The sequence below is a fragment of the Esox lucius genome, chromosome 17 (assembly GCF_011004845.1).
Source record: "Esox lucius isolate fEsoLuc1 chromosome 17, fEsoLuc1.pri, whole genome shotgun sequence".
NCBI classification, from domain to species: Eukaryota; Metazoa; Chordata; class Actinopteri; order Esociformes; family Esocidae; genus Esox; species Esox lucius.
Genome location: NC_047585.1, coordinates 38,062,379 through 38,082,243, shown reverse-complemented (window position 1 = coordinate 38,082,243; position 19,865 = coordinate 38,062,379). Strand labels below are relative to the sequence as shown.

Here is a 19,865-nt window from a genome sequence, read left to right as displayed (position 1 = left end):
TGTGTGTGAAAATACTTTTCCTCCATCACTTACACTGCTAATTGAGTGACAGGAAGCTTACAGAAGTTATTGTGCAGTTTCTGTCACAGATACATTTGCTAATTTGTGTTACTGACAAATTCTTGAAAGACCTGAAACAAATAATATACACTTTGACCAAATGCTTAGCCGCGTCTGCGCAATCTTCTCGCGGTCCACGGAAGAAAGCGACGCGGTATATCACGTGACCTTGTCTGCTGCTGCTGGCTGAGTGAAGCGTGTTAGCAGGTAATAAAAAAACAAATCTCGTTCAGTCCCTCAATGTTTTTCTTTTATACTTGAGACAATTTAAGCAATTACACATTCTTGTCCCTCTTGAAATGTATTGTCACCAATTTATTCGTCTGTTTACACAAGAGTTTCGCGCTTTTTCGTTATGTTCCATTTGCTTGTTCCCCGGCAAAATAATGTCGGGGGTTGGATTCTGTGCTGTGTGGCCATTTTCGTTGAAATTGATAAAGCTTTGTGGTTAGTTGGGTACCAAGCTAGCATGGTATGCCACTAGTAGGACGGTTCTATATTATTGTCACTTGGGAAGAATGTTCATTTATCAACATAAAATAATGTTTGGACAGGGACACCCGTCCGTCGTGTTTTGGTATTTTTTCTGACGTAAATAGTCCAAACTGTATAATGCTAGTTAGCTAGCTAACGCTAGCTACTTAGCGTTCTTAGCTAGGACAAAGGGGTCCCAGTATCGGTCACCGTTGTGTATTATTTCTTGGCATTAGTGCTAGATTAGACTCCACATCGTCGTGTTTTTGAAATGCTAGCGCTTGCAGTTAGCACTATCAAACGTCATCAAGACACGTATACATTGATTTATATTTTGTGATTGTCATTAATGAAAGTATTACATTAATAATGGCAACCTAACATGACCATAACAGTATTTAGCCGTGTACCCATTTTACGGTTTATATTTGCCGTCAGTTCTAATGTTATACTGTATTTGTACAATTCGACGGAGTTTGACTAGCGTGATGAACAATATTTTATGAGTAACCAGCTAGTGGTGATGGCTGCGGCAGGTACAGTAACTTGTTTTGTTGCACAACACTGCCTGATGTCTCTAACCGTGGCTTTCGTGGGAATGCAGTCTTTTTGTAAACACGTACATGCCCTGTTTGACTATTCGATAGGTACAATCCGAGTTTACTGCTTTTGCGTAAGTAGAACTGATGTTGCTCCTGTCATCTCAGCCATAGATAATCAGATTTTTGAGCCCATCCTTGTGGTTTAATTACTATACCGAAGTTGAACTGCGATCACTTAGTCTGACATGAATCAGACACTGATTTCCGTGTTTAGCTGTACATTTTGTTTAATTAAGTAATTTACGTTATATTATCCTCATTTGACCCCGGTTTCTTCTCGTCCCCGTCCCTCTTTTCCTTTATGTTGCAAGATTTTTCTATTTTGTACATACATTGTTTTGTATATACTGTATATGATGACCTCGTTGGGCGGCGACAAAGCCCGGGGCACTCGAGACAAAGCACTGCCTGTTGCTACACACACAACACAACCACAGAAACAGCTCCAGGTGAGTGACATTCGTACTGATATGCACACACACACAGTACAACTTACTTGTTCAATTATGTTATTTAGTGGATGATAATGATTTTTTTAAACAAACATTTCCCTACCCTTCTTCCTGGGTTTACTTCCTTTTTCTCATCTTCATCAGTTCACCCTTGTTCAAACTTGTCACTTGCAGGCAACCGCAGAGCAGATTCGGCTTGCCCAGATGATCTATGATAAGAATGATGCTGATTTTGAGGACAAAGTAAACCAGGTGGGTGAATAGGAGGCCATTGAATGCTTTAGTGTGTGTTTTTTGTTTCCTTAAGACATCTGCATAATCCAACAGGAAGGAGCACACCCATTCTTCTGCTAGCTGTGGAAACTATTTTGTGACTGCATGTAAAAGAAAAAGACAATTTTAGAATACAAATTGTGCTCACCTTCATTTTACCCTAAATACTGTCTATGCATCAGCTAAAAGGATGAAAATTGTTTCCTTCTCTGAAGATATGTTTATCTTCTCTGACTGCAATTACATCTTATGTGACATCTTTTTTTGTGTGCATGCATGTGTCCAACTTGTACATCTGTTGACCGGTTTCTTGTCTTCTTGATATAGATATAAACTTGTAGACAGTGCTACCGATATGTGTGTGTGTATATATGTTTATGTTTCTGTGTGTATGTCAACAGCTGATGGAGGTGACAGGAAAGAACCAGGACGAGTGCATGGTTGCGCTCCACGACTGCAACGAGGATGTCAACAGAGCCATCAACTTCCTTCTTGAGAGCACCTCTGACACGGTGAGGCATGGTGGACCGATGCTAGCCTCTGCAGGGTTCACAGAGAAAACATGCTGCTTTCTCCATTTCCTTTGTCCACTCACGCTTCTTGTGGTCGTGCTACTTCAGGTTAGACCGTGTTAGATAAGTTCCCATACGCATGGTCCAAAGTTTATTTATTTGTTCCTGAGCTCCTGTCACCAAAAACTCCATTACTGCACTGCGTTCTACTGTTGGTCCAGGTCTGCATCTATAAAGCAACAGTGGACAGATAAAGGGTGATCGCTGTACGAAACCATGACACCTGTTGGTGAACACATCGGGGTACTGCCGCATGTGTGAACCAACAACAATGCCGGGGTTAGTTTCCGTGGCATCGGTATTGCTGGTAACACGCCACAAAACTAAACGGTAGTGTAGCCATTGGTGCTCTGTCAGAAATTGACATTAACGTGCGATTATAACGCAGAGGTTTAAACATTTAGAACCAATGACCGCTACATCAGTGGTTTTGCAGTCTTGATGTAAAATGTTATTTGTTAATATTTAATATAACCATAGCTTTTAAAATGATTGCTCATTGCTGCACATACAGTCAAAGACTAAATATCTCCTTGCTTATCTGAATATTCATATACATTTATAGAATGAATATGACATCTTTATGGAGCTAATTAACATCACATTTATTTTTGATGCTTCTTCTGAAGCAGAGCAGTTTAGGCACTCCTAAAATAAAATATATTCTCATTGCAATATTTCCAAAGGATATCTGTTTGACGAGACTTAATTTTTTAAATACCTGCTTTCGTAACTTGGAAAATAACAAATGGTCTTGTTGTGATGTTGTTGACCAGTTTGTCCTGCAGCTAATCACAGAAGAACTACTTTTTTAGCTGGGGGTTAGTACATAATCCATTATCATTAGGTTGACCCTGCTTAGAGATAGGCAATGTCAATCGCTGTCTTTTTAAAATTTAAATAAGGCTTCCGACAAGTTTGTGCAGGGCCTGTGGTCTAGCGCACGGGTTCTCCGTTCCAAGCCTGGAACTGTAGTACTGCTTGTTTTCAATTCTACCTGGTAGTTAGTTTGGGTCCTCGAGTTGATAATCACTGGAACCAGCTTATAACAGCATATCCTCTTTCCTGCTCCAACCTTTCAAGAATGTCCATCACCTGTCTGCATGCCCTCTTGTCATTTCTTAACTCAAAGTGACAAAATACCCCCAAAACTATATTGGAAAAAGGAAATTAAACACTGCATTTTCAATTTTTGGTTGGGCGATTTGGCAGAATCTCTGCGGGCGTTGCCACTGTTGCTGGCTTGGTATGTCTGTAAGTCCGTTGGGAGATGCTGTCTGCTCAATGTAAAAACCACACCACTCCGTTCTAGTCAACTCTCCTTAGTCAGGGGAAGTAGCTATAAACTAAGTCCGTGTTGGATGGAAGAGGAAAAGCAAATCATAGAATTTGCATTAGTTCCAGAAGCAACAGTAGGGGGAGGTTGGCTGGTGAGATATTTGAGGGACCTTACGCCGCGTTTCCACTGGTGCTTTTCCTTTGACAAGTATTTTGTCAAAACTATCTACATTTAATAGAAGGATTTGGGAGAATTCTGAGGTAATTTTATGTTGTAAAAGGCAACGTCTCGGTCTCAGCGCTCCGTTCTTCAATTGAGTCAGCGGTATCGCACCACATTGGGTCATTCCTACTCTTTCCGTTCTGAGTCTTTGCTTCCCTGTACTGTTGCTTCGTTTTCTTTTTTTTTATCTGGGATCTATTCGTTAGATCGGATGAAGACCATTACGAGAAGCCTAAAGCAAACTATACACATCCCATTTGAATAAAACAGCATGTCGCGTTTTCACACCATGTCCCGTGGCAATCCGCAAACCCTGGCCTAAGTCCTAAAGTCCGGGGCTCGGCCCCCAAGTGGCCGACTGGCCCAGGCCCCCAAGTGGCCGACTGGCCCAGGCCCCCAAGTGGCCGACTGGCCCAGGCCCCCAAGTGGCCGACTGGCCCAGGCCCCCAAGTGGCCGACTGGCCCAGGCCCCCAAGTGGCCGACTGGCCCAGGCCCCCAAGTGGCCGACTGGCCCAGGCCCCCAAGTGGCCGACTGGCCCAGGCCCCCAAGTGGCCGACTGGCCCAGGCCCCCAAGTGGCCGACTGGCCCAGGCCCCCAAGTGGCCGACTGGCCCAGGCCCCCAAGTGGCCGACTGGCCCAGGCCCCCAAGTGGCCGACTGGCCCAGGCCCCCAAGTGGCCGACTGGCCCAGGAAACTGGCCCGTGTCAGTGGAAACAGAAAAAAGGTCTTTTACTGACTTAAAGGCTACTTACAGTTCTACTACACTACTTGCATGAATGCCTAGAAGACATCTGCAGATTTTAAGTTCATGTTTTAAATAGTTTATTTCTACCAAACAGTTCCTGGGATATTCCCCATTAAAACATATATTATTTTCTGTATGTCAATTTGCATTGACTTGTCTCCTCATAATTGCTTTAAACACCCCCTGTGCTATGGTGTCTGCAATGTCCCAAAAATGTAAAGTCTAAATCAATTACACAATCAGTTTTGAAGTGACATTATTTAAATTGTACCAGCTATGTGTATACCTTTTTACGATTTGTGATTTGCAATTTACTATTTAGATTAATTTAGACTGAACCAACCCCCAACTACTTCAAAAGTAAGGCGAATAAATGCCTTTGTAAAGAAAATTATAATAATGTTTTAAATAACCTTTATTGAAGAACTCCACAATCGTTGCTATTGGGTCTTCCAGTCCACCTCAAAATTGCCATGGTTTTGCTATTATCTGGGCTTCTGTCTGTTCAGTAGTGTGATTGAATAAAGTCAGACTGTGTTTGTGTATTTTTATTTACATCGTTTTTTTGCTACCAGGAGACCAATAGATTAAGTATTACGGCCTCTGAATCTTGGACGAACACTTGTCACTTGTTCTGCCAGGATGTGATTCAGTGGTAGAACAGCCCAAGTAGGGCGGTACGATGTGGCGTAATGGGCGAGGACTCCACGGCAGCAAGGCCCCCCTCCCCCACAGCTAGGCTGTTTTCTTGTAATTCCTGAAATAGAAACCGGGTCACTTTCAACCCATGGTTGTGTCAGCATGTTTTTTCAGTAATGGTGTAATAATCTATAGGTGCACGAGTCCTTTGTTTTTTAGTGGTATTGTGACCTTTAATTAGCAGGAATTCCCAGGGCTGGTTGAATCTATAAGATTCTGGTTACATAAATTGTTATTCTCCCATAGACTGTTTGGGGTTTTGACACTTGTAAGAAGGAGAAGCGTTCAGGCTTGAAGGACCTTTCTATCTGTCTTTTTTTCTTGTTCTTTCTTCTTCCCTCCCCCCACTTGTCCATCTAACGGCCATGTTCCTCACCCCCCCCCCCAAATGAGGATGTGTCATTAAATAGAAACTCAAAAATGCATTCCCTCTCCCCCCCCCCCCAACAGACCTCGTGGGAGACTGTGGGGAAGAAGAAACCCCCAGCCAAGGACGGCCCAGCAGAGGGAAAAGAAAACAAGGAGAACCGAGAGAAAAGGGGAGGCGAGCGGGAAGGCAGCAGGGGCCGCGGAGGAAGCAACCGGAGGGGCCGAGGTGCCAGCAACCGCAGCCGCCAGGGGGAGAGGGGTAGGGGCCCGCCGAATATTATTCTGTCCTCTGGTTAGTAAACAAGGCCCAACAACGCCAGAACTAATGGAATCATCTAAGAGCATTGACAAATCCCTGGCGTGGTTAAAATATGTATAATATACATATTTTTTTATATTTACTTTATTAGTCTATTTGATGCTAATTTTTTTCCTGATTTAATCCAACTCCCCCCTTGAACACAAACGCACATTAAGTCAGAGAGGCTGTAGCTGAGGGTGGATGCAATGCATCACCTAATGGGATGTTAATTGTCTTGACTTCCTCACATCAACAGTAGGAGGAATGCGATGTATATGCAGTTGGGTCTGGAAATATTTGGACCCTGACACAATTTTCATAATTTTGGCTTTGGATGCCACCACAATTGATTTTAAATGGAACAACCCGAGATGCAATTGACGGCTGCTTCTGCCTTCTGTTACATCATCAATAAACACTAGTGACCCAGTGCCATTGGAAGCCATGCATGCCCATGCCATCACACTGCCTCCACCAAGTTTTTCAGGTGATGTGGTATGCTTCAGATCATAAGCTTTTCCAAGCCTTCTCCATACTTTTTTCTTCCCATCATTCTGGTACAGGTTGATCTTAGTTCATCTGTCCAAAAAACGCTGTTCCAAAACTGGGCTGGCTCTTTTAGATCTCTTTTAATCTGGCTGGATGTTGTGAAGGTGTTTTTCTTCACAATGGAAAGGATCCTATGATCATCCACCACTGTTGTCTTCCGTGGACGTCCAGGCCTTTTTGTGTTGCAGAGCTCACCAGTGTGTGCTTTCTTTCTCAGAATGTACCAGACTGTTGATTAGGCCAATCCTAATATCTCTCTGACCAAATTTTTTTTATTATACATTATTTTTTGTTTCTAATTGCCAGAACTTAGATTCGAAATGGCAACCCTCTGGTTGCTCGGGAGCTTCTCCAGTCCGAAGACTCTAGTGTGGTTTTTAAAGTTGTGGTCCGCGTGTTTAATCTGCATAGATCTCATAGTATGAATCTTCTGGAAGCCAATCTGTCTTTAATCCAGTAATTCATCATCAATCAAGGGTTACTAAGCAGCACATTGTTTTGCCCTATTCTGTAGTCTGACCTTCATCACTTTATCTGTTTTTTTGGTCTTTCCCTCTGTCCCTTGCTGTCTCTGTTCAGCGAGGCCTGAGGAAAACGGCGTGGATGTGGGCCCTGGCTCTGTGGACAGAGGGTCTGAGCGAGGCCGCAGAGGGGGCCGAGGGGGCAGAGGTGAGTGTCATTTAGTGGCACTTTCTCATATGTTCCAGTCAACATCCCCAGGTAATTTAAGTGCTCTCTTCTATACACATTTTTGCTTGGCGCCAGGCTCGCTGTGTATTGACTTTGTGTGTTTGGTTCAGTTGGATCTGGAGGCAGAGGAAGGGGCAGGGTGCCGGCGGGAAGCAGGTTCACAGCCCAAGGAATGGGGTGAGTTCTGTGGTGCCGGCGTATTGTCTTTCTGTGGAGTCCAAAATAATTCCCTATTTTCCCTAGATTTCAACCTTACCCTTTAACTCTGATCGTTTCTTTTACTCTAAACCTAACCCCAAAATAGCCTTTTTTATGTGACCGCAAAAGTAGATAATTATACCTGTAGACACACGCACACCTTGTCTTTCCCTTGTATACAGCTCATTCTGCCAATCCCCCTTCCCACCCTGCAGGATATTTAATCCAGCGGACTACACCCCAGAACAGGGGACCGGGACCACACAAAGCGACGCCTGGGACTCAGGGGCCAACAACAGCACAGACGGGACAGGTGAGTACACACCATGCGTTTCCCCAAAGGTACGCTACAAAAAACACATGACGAAGATCCATTGGAAAATGGCCGTGAGTCCCTGTTGTGCGTTGAATTCCCCCACATGGGTTACTGAAAGGTTTTGATCGTTGATGTTCCTTGGTCTGGGTGTTGTTCTGTTGTCTTGGTAATTGGACCCCGTAGACTGGTGCTGGGGGAAATGTCCATGTCCTAACGCTTTTCCAATAAGTGTTGTTTCTCTTCATCTCTGACCGGTAACCTCTGACCCCTCCTTGGCATGACCCTGAAGTGGCCTGGAGGAGTACTCTGGATGATTGGGCTGCTGAGGACTGGAGCGAAGACGTGAGTGGGAGTCTATTTCCTGGGGTTTAGGAGTAGTGTTCAGGAAGTTGAAGCTGTCGGGAGTCAAAGGGCTGTGTTCTAGGAGTAGTGTTTAGCAGATAGGAGCTGGGAGTAGGTCCTGGGTTCTAGGAGTAGTGTTCAGAAGGTAGGAGCTGGGAGTATGTGCTGGGGTGTAGGAGTAGTGTTTAGCAGGCAGAAGCTGGGAGTAGGTGCTGGGGTCTAGGGGTTGTGTTCAGGAGGTAGATCATATTTCGGTGACAGTCCCCTTACTGCCAGTTGGTCCTTCATGCACATAGTGATTTTTATATTATTATTTAGCTCTGTCTCAGTCTATAATTAGTGTTATTAGCATCGTACAAATTCATGAATGAAACCTGTACGTACCTTTATTGCAAAGCTGCATTACAAGTGGAAAAGTACTCTAAAACACTCCAAACTAAGCCAAGTGGTGTTGTTTACCTCAAAGAACAATAAATAAAGTTAAAATTTTCATTATATAATTCTCATTTCAGATAAATAGGTACTTCCTATGTTTACCGGTCAGTTTTGTTCACAAATGTATCAATCAATGCATTCGTTGGGAAAGAGTTAGTGTATACACAGTAAATAAAGTTAGTATTCACTAGCTAGAAAGCAAGTAACCTATTTCATCTTTGATATTCACCTCAGATGGTGAACACGTTAATCCCCATCCCTTGCCCAGTATATCCAGAGGCAATATGTACTTTGTGTATTATAACATAGCAATCAGAAGTATTACTAACAATCAGTCTTGTTTCCATGGGTTGAATTGGGTTACTGTATTAAAATGTTTCTCGCAAAAATTGTATGTCTCAGAGGTATTGCAGAGCGGGTAGAATTTAATTAACTCAAGATCCACAAGCAGGCAAACGAGCAAGCAGAAGTCAACATCGAGCAAAGGAAATCCAAAGTTTCTAAGTTAATTTATTCACCACACTCAATAACACAGCGTCATCCTGAACAATGAAATTCTTGTGACATGGCACACGAAATCTACCTAGTAAGAATTAAGAAATATATAAAGCAAATATATAGCACTAATATACCTAAGTGGAAACTAGCAGCAATTTTCAAAAGCTAGGCATAGCAACCTATCTTCACATAGCTTGTTAAAGTTCACGCTCATTTCGATGACATCACTGCCAATGAACAGAAGCTGTGTATGGTGGCTATAGGAAATATTTTGCTAGTGCCAATTTGAATTCAGCCAATTCTGCCGGCTGTTTCACCAGTGTACAGTTTAAAAAAAAATTATGCTACCGCGACAGATTCCTCAATGTAGTTTGAAGTGTTTTGAAGTCGCTTGCAATGCAGCTTTGCGATTAAAGGTTTTCATTCATGAATTTGGTCGATGCTAATAACTCTAATTACAGACGGGGACAGAGTTGAATAATGGATTGTTAGAAAAGAATGACGGTGGGCCTTCTGGGTCATCTGCTGGTAAGTGAAATCTCAGAAAAATTAGATATTTGGCCGATCTATCCCTTTAACTATTCTGTTTCTGTTAAGTTGTATATGGTATTTGACATGGATTACTCCTCAAATGGACAGTGTCAGATCTCTGTTGTAGATGGTAATTTTTTGTCTTTTTCACACCTCAGTCTATGGCATCAGTAACCGACCCCGTTCCCCTTTCTGTCTCCAGCTGTCTGAGACCAAAGTGTTCACTGCCTCAAGTGCACCTGCACCTCAGAACCACGTCACACCTGGGCAAAGGTAACTCACCTGTCTGTAGAACCCGCTACGTCGCTCCCCCGTCTGTTATGGCCCCTTTGATGAATATTAAAATATACCCTTGGAATGGGAATTTACAGCTAAACTCCAGCTTATTAAAAAAATACATGTGATGCAGTAGGACAATGGATATATTTTTTTCTTAGGGATGTAACAACTTATTGATCAAGTAATAAGAATTTATGGTGCTCGACTCAATCCTTTGTTATACATCACAAAGCTCTATGTGAAATTAAGGTCATGACAAAAGCCTGCAGAAACCAACACATTAAGGCATTACTGACCACCACGAAGAAACTGTCGTCAAGTTTATTTTTTTTCAAGAAGAAACCCCTACCCCTCGTAACACATCCCACTGCTTTTTTAATCATCTTGTTTCCCCGTTTATCTCTAAACCAGTGTTTCTCAACCCTGCTCCTGGGCGCCCCCCTGCCCTGCATGTTATAGTTCTCTCCCTGCTCTGTCACACCTGATTCAAATGATCAGCTCATTGTCAAGTCCTTCATGAGCTACATCAGGTATGTTAGGGCAGGGAGAGACCCAAAACATGCAGGGCAGGGGGGCCGTCCAGGAGCAGGGTTGAGAAACACAGCTCTAAAGAAAACCAGACCGGCAAATAATGAACAAATGAATGTTAAAGGTTTTATAATGCTGACTGAATAGGAACACCGTAAACAGTGAAGCCAAACTCCACAAAACTGTCATTCAGTGTTTGTTTGTTTGAGCTAGTGGTTTACTAATAGTCTGTGCACCTCCTGCAGTCTGGACCTGACCTCCCTGCTGCAGAAGCCGGTGGGTGGCAGTAGGGGAGGGGGAGAGGCCCCCTCCTCTCAGAGCCTGGTGTTCACCAACTCCCACCATCACCCTGCCCGCAACGGGTCGGCCGTTGGTACGGGCAGCGCCAGCTACGCCCACGCTGCCCTGGTGAGCCAATTGCCTCGTGGTTCTGGGGGGGGGGGGGTTGGGGGGGTCGTGTTTTCATTACTTCTTTGCAGGAGTCAACTCATTACACACAGCGTTACGCTCTTTTTAAAAAAATGACCAACGTTTCAATCCGCCTGGCCAGTCGTCAGTGCTGGGGTCAGGTTTCGGTGACCTGGGCCAGCCTAAAAGGAGCCAGTCCAGTCCGGGGGCTCAGATCTTGGAGCAGCTGAAGGGCCCGGGCCTGGGTCCCCTCCCTTCATCCCAGGCGGCCCCCCCTCCAAGCACACAGGGGGGCGGCGGCACCACCCTGGGGGGCAGACTACCAGGGCTAGGTGGAGCCCCCGCAGTCCTCCCTCCACCCTCCACGTCCAGCTGGGATGTCAAGGTCCCAGAGCCCAGCGCCGCCACGACCTCCTCGCTCACCTCCCACTTCAGCCGTGAGTGGCACATTTAAACACATGCACGCATGTCGGCGCTCACACAGGTTTTTAAATACCTTGCATGTGGCTTGTCTGACCACGTGTCTGTGTGGCAGTGGTGCTGATCTCTGGATGTGTTCTCCAGGGGAGTTTAAACTGCAGCCTGAGCCGTCCCTGGTGCTGAGCCAACTGGTACAGAGACATGGCGCCCCCTCCCTGCCCCTGGCACGCCAGCCCAGCCCCCCGCCCGCCCAGCCCCCCTCCCCCAACCAGGGACCCACCCTGGCCGCCATAGGTGCCAAGCCCGCCCCCAGCTCGGGGCCGGACCCTCAGGGCGACGGCCCACTGCAGCAGCACCGTGTTCCGCAGCTCAAGGCCCCGAAACGAAGGATACCTCCCACCTCCAAGGTAACTCCCCGAGGCCCAGTGTGTCCTGGGAATTCCAGTGGGAGTCAAATTACAGGATTGTTAAAGCTGCACTACGTAGGATTTCTTTTCAGCAAAAAAACAAAACAATTACAGCATTTTGTAATTACGCCCCGGTCAGAAAGAGATTCTGCAACAATGTCCGATAGAGAGTGAAGTTCTGGATAATAATAATAATATGAAAAATAGAATTACCGGTTACAAAAAAAGTTTCACATTATTCTTAGCCTTGCTAACGTTTGCTTAGTGTTCATGGTTGTTAGCAATAGAGAGCTAGCCTAAGTCTTCTTTCGCTTCTTTTCCGTTTTCATAGTGTATGCTGAAGTAGACAAGGGTGGAACTGACAGTTTGTCATCCTGGTCTTTAGCTGCCATTAGAGTTTCTTACAGTAAGCAAACTTCACTCCCTAAGGTGTACTTAGGTTATATATATCATCCAGGTAAAACGTGCATTCACAAAAGAAGCCAAGGAGGAAGGCCCTCCTTACAGAAGGCAATTGGCTGGAACAGTATCGCTGGAACTGGATTGGCTGGAAAGTAGTAGCACGCTCCAAAACTGTTTGTTGCTAAACATGTCTTATAGGGTGTCATCACCTTCTACAACATGTTTATAGAGGACAAACTGAAAGAGTCCTACCTAGTGCAGCTTTAATGCTGAAAATGTTTCAGATGGTTTAGTGACGTATGATTATTCATGTTCTGGATCGTTCAGTGTCCATCATCAACATTATCCAGGCTGTGTAACCTAAAACATAATACACACTCAGCTCGGTTGATAGACCATTTCTATGCCACATTTTAGGTGTGGTGGTGGTGGTGGTGGTGGTGGTGGTGGTGGTGGTGGTGGTGGTGCTCATCGACAGCGTTGCAGGTGTCAGAAAGCAAAACTAGCATCCAGAGAGCAACTTTTGAGATTCAAAAATAAGGAACGTTAAGATTTAAAATATAATGGGTTCAACAGGAAAGTGAGCCTGTCAGGTGGACTTAAACTGAATCACTTCAACAGGTTACGATTGTGGTCTTGGACCATTGGTTTTCTTAGAGAATACTCTGGACAATTAACACATTATTTAACCCCCTGGTCAAAAGATACTTTCCCATCCTGTCCAGATCCCCTCGTCGGCGGTGGAAATGCCTGGCTCTGCTGACGTCCCTGGTCTCAACGTCCAGTTCGGAGCCCTGGACTTTGGCTCGGAGGCAGCCTTGCCGGACTTTGGCCCTGCGGAGACGTGTGTCACCGAGGCCTCCAGGGAGTCTGCACCGGCACCGCAAAGCCAGACCAGCCTTTACTCCAAACCCCTCAGGTGGGTCACGCCCCCCCCCACTCCCCCCGGGCCTGTGGTACACGTTGACGTCGTTCCCCGATCGTGCCTGGACTACGCTCCTCTCAGTTCCTTGTATATTGGGGTTATTCTGCGGCCCTCCTCTGAAGAGACGCCACGCTGCACATTTAAATGACATCACACGTGTTTGTATTTAACAGTCTGTTTCTCTTGTTTGTGTCCAGTGAATCCATGGGCACTCCGCTGTCCATCCCCCTCCCGCTTTCTTCTTCTGAGCCCGTCTACCCCTCCCCCTTGGTGGCCATGCCCAGCCTCGCCCCCTCCTCTATGGGTACGGTCAGCTCCTCCGCCCCCTGCTCCTCCTCTTCCGTCTCCTCCTCGGTGCCCTCCTCCGCGTCTCCCTTCGTCTCAGTGGGGAGTGGTTATGACTGTGGGCCTGTGGCCCCCCACCCACGCCTAGCCTTCCCCCAGAGCAAAGAGGCCCCTGGGCCAATCATGGTGAGTCACAGTTTCAGATAACGTCTTGGCTGGTGTTATAATGACATGGATTTTGATGTCGTTTAGCACATTTATACCAATGATCAAATCATTCCCACCGTTGGGATAATCTATAGAAAGTGAAGGAGAGAATCCCCTTGAATGTGATGTCGTCATGCAGTTGTTATGCCAGATCTTCATTGTGAATTGGTTCCCTGTTGGCTTAGCTCGTTGAACAAAGGTAAAATGTGAAAACCAAACTGTTTACCTGTGTTGACAGAACGGTCTAAACGGCGTGAGAACGTCTGGAATGGACAGTAAGTACCACAATTGGTGAAATCCGTCATTCCTTCGGTACTGCTACTCTCGTGTTTGGATTGTAAATGTCATTTTCTGTCTTGGCAGCTTCGTCGGCCTCCTCCACGCCAAAGCCAGAGTCTCCCTCTCTGAGCATCAGTACCAGCAGTGCCCCCGCCCCCTCCACCCACATGCCCTCCCTACCCCCCCACAGCTCAGCACTTCCCAGCATGCCGCACGACATGCCCTCCGCCAGCTTGGCAACACTTAGCAGGTAACACACACACACACACGTACGCGCTTTCCTTCTTCAGATGTGTTGTGATGTTAACGCATGTTAGTGAGAATTCACGCAAACCTTATTCAAGTTTGCCGATACATGAAAGAAAAGTGTTTTACCTTTTATAAAGTATGATTTGTCATTATAAATTCTATACACATACGCAGAGTGGATTGGAAAATATTCAACCCCCTCCCATAATAATAATAATAATAATAATAACAACAACAACAACTTGTATAGCACTTCAAGTACAATTACACAAAGTGCTTTACACACAGTAAAAATAGAAATACATTAAAATATATAAAATAATTATAACTTTTTTTTTTTTAAATAAGAGAGTAGTATACCGTCCTGGCTACCTTAGTAGGCCAAGAGAGTGGAGGAGGTGTTGGTATCGGGGAGGTAATTTCATCTAGAAGACCAATCCTTAATCCTCATTGGCACATGATCATCTATCAGAGATCTCCTTTTAGCTGAAAAGAGATCCCTTTTTAAAGGATTGTTCGTTTTTGGAGGAGTGTCACAGTTTCAATGTGGTTCTCATGTGAACGGGACGTAGATGCTGTGACAGCGTTGTATCAGGGATGTCCACTAACCTCTTCTGTCTGTCTACATTGTAGTCATGGCAGCAGCAGTCATTCCTCGGCTCTTGGCTCCAGCTCTCTCACTGTGAGTTTGGACACACATACTCACTCACACACACACACACACACACACGCGCAGTTCTGTCGGAGATGACCACCTCTGTAACGGCCTCTCTGTGTGTAGTACACCAGTGTGGACAGCAGTGTGAGCTCTCTGGCGCCCTCATCTGGCTCCTACCCGCCCGGCCCGGCCCAGTCGCTCCACCAGGTCAACAGCAGCGCGGCTCACATCATGGCGACGGTGAGCCACATGAACAGCGTGGTCAGCAGTATGGCCGGCACCGGCGCCCTCCACGCCGGCCAAGCGCTGGGGCTCGGCGGCAACGGAACCGCGGCCCAGTCCAACCTCTCCTCGGCCCCGCGGACCGCCCCACTGCTCTCCTCCTCAACAGGTACTGGCACAGACACTCGCACACATGAACGAACGCACGCTTAGTCATGGCGCCGGTGAATGTTTGTTTGGGTCCGGGCAGAAGTGTGTGTGACTGTCCGCCCGTGTGTTGTCCAGGTAAAGCTCCTCCTAACCTGTCCCAGGGCGTCCCGCCACTACTGCCCAACCAGTACATAATGGGCCCCGGAGGCCTTCTGCCAGCCTACCCGGTAACTTGTGTGTGTGTGTGTGTGTGTGTGTGTGTGTGTATGTGTACATGTGATGGCGCTGTCTCCCCACGTTTTTCCAGTGAAAGAATAAACTTATTTTAATACTTGGTTTCACAATCCCTCCGAGTGACCCCTCTTCCCACGTGTCCCACAGCAGATCTACGGCTACGAGGACCTCCACATGCTACAGTCCAGACTGCCTATGGTGAGAAACAAGCCCTTTGACGGGTCTCGGGAGGTGGCGGTACGGCGTCCCCGTCTGAACCTGTCTTTCTGTGCAGCCCTCTTTACAGGATTACTATGGAATCACATTCCCTGGCCCCACAGCGCTCTCTGGCAGAGACGGGAGCCTCACCAACAACCATTACTCAGGTAAGAGCTGCTCTCAGACCCTGGGTGTCCACTGGACATTACTCAGGTAAGAGCTGCTCTCAGACCCAGTGTGTCCACTGAACATTACTCAGGTAAGAGCTGCTCTCAGACCCTGGGTGTCCACTGGACATTACTCAGGTAAGAGCTGCTCTCAGACCCTGGGTGTCCACTGGACATTACTCAGGTAAGAGCTGCTCTCAGACCCTGGGTGTCCACTGAACATTACTCAGGTAAGAGCTGCTCTCAGACCCAGTGTGTCCACTGAACATTACTCAGGTAAGAGCTGCTCTCAGACCCTGGGTGTCCACTGGACATTACTCAGGTAAGAGCTGCTCTCAGACCCTGGGTGTCCACTGGACATTACTCAGGTAAGAGCTGCTCTCAGACCCTGGGTGTCCACTGGACATTACTCAGGTAAGAGCTGCTCTCAGACCCTGGGTGTCCACTGAACATTACTCAGGTAAGAGCTGCTCTCAGACCCTGGGTGTCCACTGGACATTACTCAGGTAAGAGCTGCTCTCAGACCCTGGGTGTCCACTGGACATTACTCAGGTAAGAGCTGCTCTCAGACCCTGGGTGTCCACTGGACATTACTCAGGTAAGAGCTGCTCTCAGACCCTGGGTGTCCACTGGACATTACTCAGGTAAGAGCTGCTCTCAGACCCTGGGTGTCCACTGAACATTACGCAATAGTGTTCCTGAAGTTAAAAGCCAAATGGAGAATGATTAGAAAACCAGGGAGTAAAAAAAGAAATCCATCTTGTGGTTAATGGTTAGATGATGTCATCACACAGCCCCTGGGGAAGCGTTTTCACATTGTCGTCGCCCCTTTCTTAAAACAGGTGAAGTCACTAAGTTTGGCCGGGGTGACTCCACTTCCCCGGCGCCCCCCAGCAGCTTGTCGAGCCAACAGCAGCCCCCGCAGGCCCAGGGCCCGAGCCAGAGCCAGCCCCCGCAGCCACCCCAGCCCCAGGGTCACCACGGCAGCCAGCAGCAGGCCTTCCTCCCGCCGGGCTACAGCTACACTGGCCTGCCCTACTACCCCGGGATGCCCGGCGCCGCCTTCCAGTACGGACACACCATGTTCATGCCCCAGGGCCAGGGCCCGGCCAAGCAGCACGGCGTGGGCCTGGGGAACCCCTCGGCCAGCCCCTTCCAGCAGCAGCAGGCCAGTGGCTATGGCCAGCACGCTTTCAGCTCAGGTTGGTTGTCCTCTCACGCACGCACGCACGCACACGTGTGGCAGCATATCTGAAAAGGGCGGAGTTGACGCGGGTCTATCGTTGTTGTGCTGCTCTCAGGGTACGAGGACCTGACCCAGGGCCAAGCCGGAGTGGATTACAGCAAAGGCTACAGTAACTCCTCCCAGAGCCAGGCCAAATCCGCTGCTACCGGCCCCAGCAAAGGTACGTCGCCCTTCCTGTTCACGACACGGTCGTCTCTGTCGCCCTACTGATTAACGACACTGTCGTCGCTCTCTCTAGGTGGGATCTCTGTGACGTCAGGCAATTCCGGGGTGCCAGAAATCAGTGGAAGTGTTTACAACAAGACCCAGGTGAGATCTTCAGTGCCGTTCTGACTGCAATTCAGTCTAAGACTGAAATATGTTGTGAACGATAGTGGTGGAAGCTTTCGGTCTGAATCGACAGGTCATTTCTTGGCAGTGATGGTGGTGTTTTTAATGTCATTCTAATAAAAATACATTCATTGACCCTGCTCAATCTGTCCCTCCCCAGTCTTTTGATAAGCAGGGTTTCCATGCGGGAACTCCGCCTCCCTTCAACCTGCCCTCAGCTCTGGGGGGTCCTGGGGGGGCCCCGGGGGGTTACGCTCCCACCCCATTCCTCCACATCCTGCAGCCTGCCCACCAGCAACCCCACAACCAGATGCTGCACCATCACCTGCCTCAGGACGGACAGGTAACACACACACACACACTCACTCGTCTTGAACTGTACACTGTGGGACTGGTTTGGATTAGGTGTCGGTGGGGGTACTGCAAGTGGTTGTGGATTTTGTTCCAAGTTGTGACATGACATTCTCCTCAAGCCTCCAGTTAATGGGGAACAGCAGTCGCTTGATCACCTCAGTCGTTCTCAAAAACGAATTTCACCCTTGTTTCAACATCACTTTGCTCTCAGACATATCCCCACCAATCACAATCCCCATGACCTCTGTCTCAGACATATCCCCACCAATCACAATCCCCATGACCTCTGTCTCAGACATATCCCCACCAATCACAATCCCCATGACCTCTGTCTCAGACATATCCCCACCAATCACAATCCCCATGACCTCATTGTCTCAGACATATCCCCACCAATCACAATCCCCATGACCTCATTGTCTCAGACATATCCCCACCAATCACAATCCCCATGACCTCATTGTCTCTGATATAGCACCACCAATCACCATTCTGATTACCTCATTCTCTGATATAGCACCACCAATCACCATTCTGATTACCTCATTCTCTGATATAGCACCACCAATCACCATTCTGATTACCTCATTCTCTGATATAGCACCACCAATCACCATTCTGATGACCTCATTGTCTCTGATATCACCACCAATCACCATCCCGATCAAAAGGATCTTCTGGTGTGTGGGAGTGTGGTTGGGAGGGTGGCACTGCTCTCTGCTCCAATGGAACTAGAGTTGGTTGCCACTCTTATTTCCTCTAAACCACTTTCAGATGGATGATCATTGACTGATGTTCCCCTTTCAATGGTTTACATGCCGTCGGCAACATTGGTTCTTCGGGGGGAACCGTAGCTAGCTATCCTTTCCCCTGAAAGCACAGGTGTTTCTTTCAACGGCTGCTATATTAACATAACCTGGCTTTTCCGATTTGCCTTGTTCAGTGTGTGAGTCTGTCCTTTCCTCTCTGTACACAGGGGGGTCCTAGCCTGCGAGGCCAGTCCAGCAACATGCAGAAGAGCCAGGTCAACAAGTCCAGCTATGGCAGCTCCCCATACTGGGGAAACTGACAGGGCTGTGTGTGTGTGCATTTGTGTGCGTGCGCGTGTGTGTGCGCCTGCGTGTGTGTGTGAATGTGTGTACACACACTGCATCATGCCCACCTATCTTGACTGATCAGATCACAGAAGGACAAACCATTTTACAGCACCAAGCTAAAACACACTACTACTACTACTACTACTACTACTACTACTCCTCCTTCCCCCCCTACTCAATATTCCCCCTTTCAAATATATGGCTGTTGTATGTAAAATATATTTATGTATGTATTTATACAGTATATATGTATCGGTAGGACATGAAATGTGGTTTTCTGCATTTTTTTTTTTTCTCCGAAGGATGTTTTGTTTTATTTCAAAATGGTGGGAAGATGAGGGAATCAACGATCAAGGAGACGTAATTATGAAGTCGATGGTGAATATACTTGAACAAGAACAAGCATCACATGGGCGATTTTTGTATGCATCCATGAACCAGATGATGATGTACATCACCGCTACGCATCATTTTCACGCTGAAGCCTTTTTTTAAGCTTTTTTTTTTTTTTTTTGTAACTTTGGTCTCCCCCATCTGTGAACTATTTTCTATTGAGGATGACTTAAGTTGATAGCCTGAGTTTTTCTTTTTGCCCCTGTATCCCTCCCATTGTGTTCCTACCCCCTTTATAGTTGGCTGAGGTGTGACAGCCAGGCATTGGATTTGATGTCATTAACATTGGTTTAATCCTCATTGTCCAACAAATAAAAGTTCTGAACAGTTATGAATTAACTTGCTAACAGTGTCTTCAGAGATTATTCTGACCCCTCCACTTTCTCCACATTTTTAGTTTTATACTTTATATGCGGTTTTATAAATTTGTGCCAATTTATTGAAAATAAAAAAACATAAGTATTCAGACCCATTGCCATGACATTCCAAATTGAGCTCTGATGCATCCTGTTCTTTGGTTGTCCTGGAAATGTTTCAAACACCTGTCTGTATAAGGTCCCACACTTATGGTCTGTCAGAGCATAAGTCAAGACATGATGTCCGAGAAACTCTACTAGTCCTCAAATATAGTTGTGTGAAAGCACAGGTCTATCATTGGCTTTATTTAAAGGGAAGAAGTTTAGAACCATCAGGACTTCCTAGAGTTAGCTGCTCTGCCAAACTATCTGGGCAAGGGGGGGGGGGGTCTTGGTCAGGGAGGTGTCCAAGAACCCAATGACCACTAACAGAGCTCCAGAATTAATCTCCATTAGTCAGCT

The 19,865-nt window shown here is 46.7% G+C and overlaps 1 protein-coding gene across 4 annotated transcripts; it reads left to right on the top strand.

The window, feature by feature from the left end:
- Positions 1 to 183: 183 nt before the first annotated feature.
- Positions 184 to 19,394, top strand: ubap2a (ubiquitin associated protein 2a). 4 transcript variants are annotated; one of them, XM_029113830.2, is made up of 27 exons: positions 184 to 267; positions 1,448 to 1,585; positions 1,763 to 1,840; positions 2,263 to 2,373; positions 5,831 to 6,008; positions 7,179 to 7,319; positions 7,400 to 7,466; positions 7,703 to 7,800; positions 8,093 to 8,145; positions 9,812 to 9,882; positions 10,662 to 10,824; positions 10,967 to 11,261; positions 11,389 to 11,651; positions 12,779 to 12,972; positions 13,176 to 13,449; positions 13,709 to 13,745; positions 13,834 to 13,999; positions 14,632 to 14,680; positions 14,780 to 15,047; positions 15,164 to 15,255; positions 15,410 to 15,460; positions 15,537 to 15,627; positions 16,470 to 16,829; positions 16,929 to 17,033; positions 17,112 to 17,182; positions 17,364 to 17,546; positions 18,534 to 19,394. In XM_029113830.2, the coding sequence occupies exons 2-27, from the start codon at positions 1,490 to 1,492 to the stop codon at positions 18,624 to 18,626; spliced, it is 3,648 nt and encodes a 1,215-aa protein (XP_028969663.2). In that variant the 5' UTR covers positions 184 to 267; positions 1,448 to 1,489; the 3' UTR covers positions 18,627 to 19,394. The 4 variants fall into 4 exon arrangements, with proteins under 4 accessions (XP_028969663.2, XP_034143032.1, XP_034143031.1 ...); XM_034287141.1 differs by having other exon boundaries at positions 5,831 to 6,041; positions 7,179 to 7,268; XM_034287140.1 differs by having other exon boundaries at positions 5,831 to 6,041; positions 15,413 to 15,460.
- Positions 19,395 to 19,865: the final 471 nt, after the last annotated feature.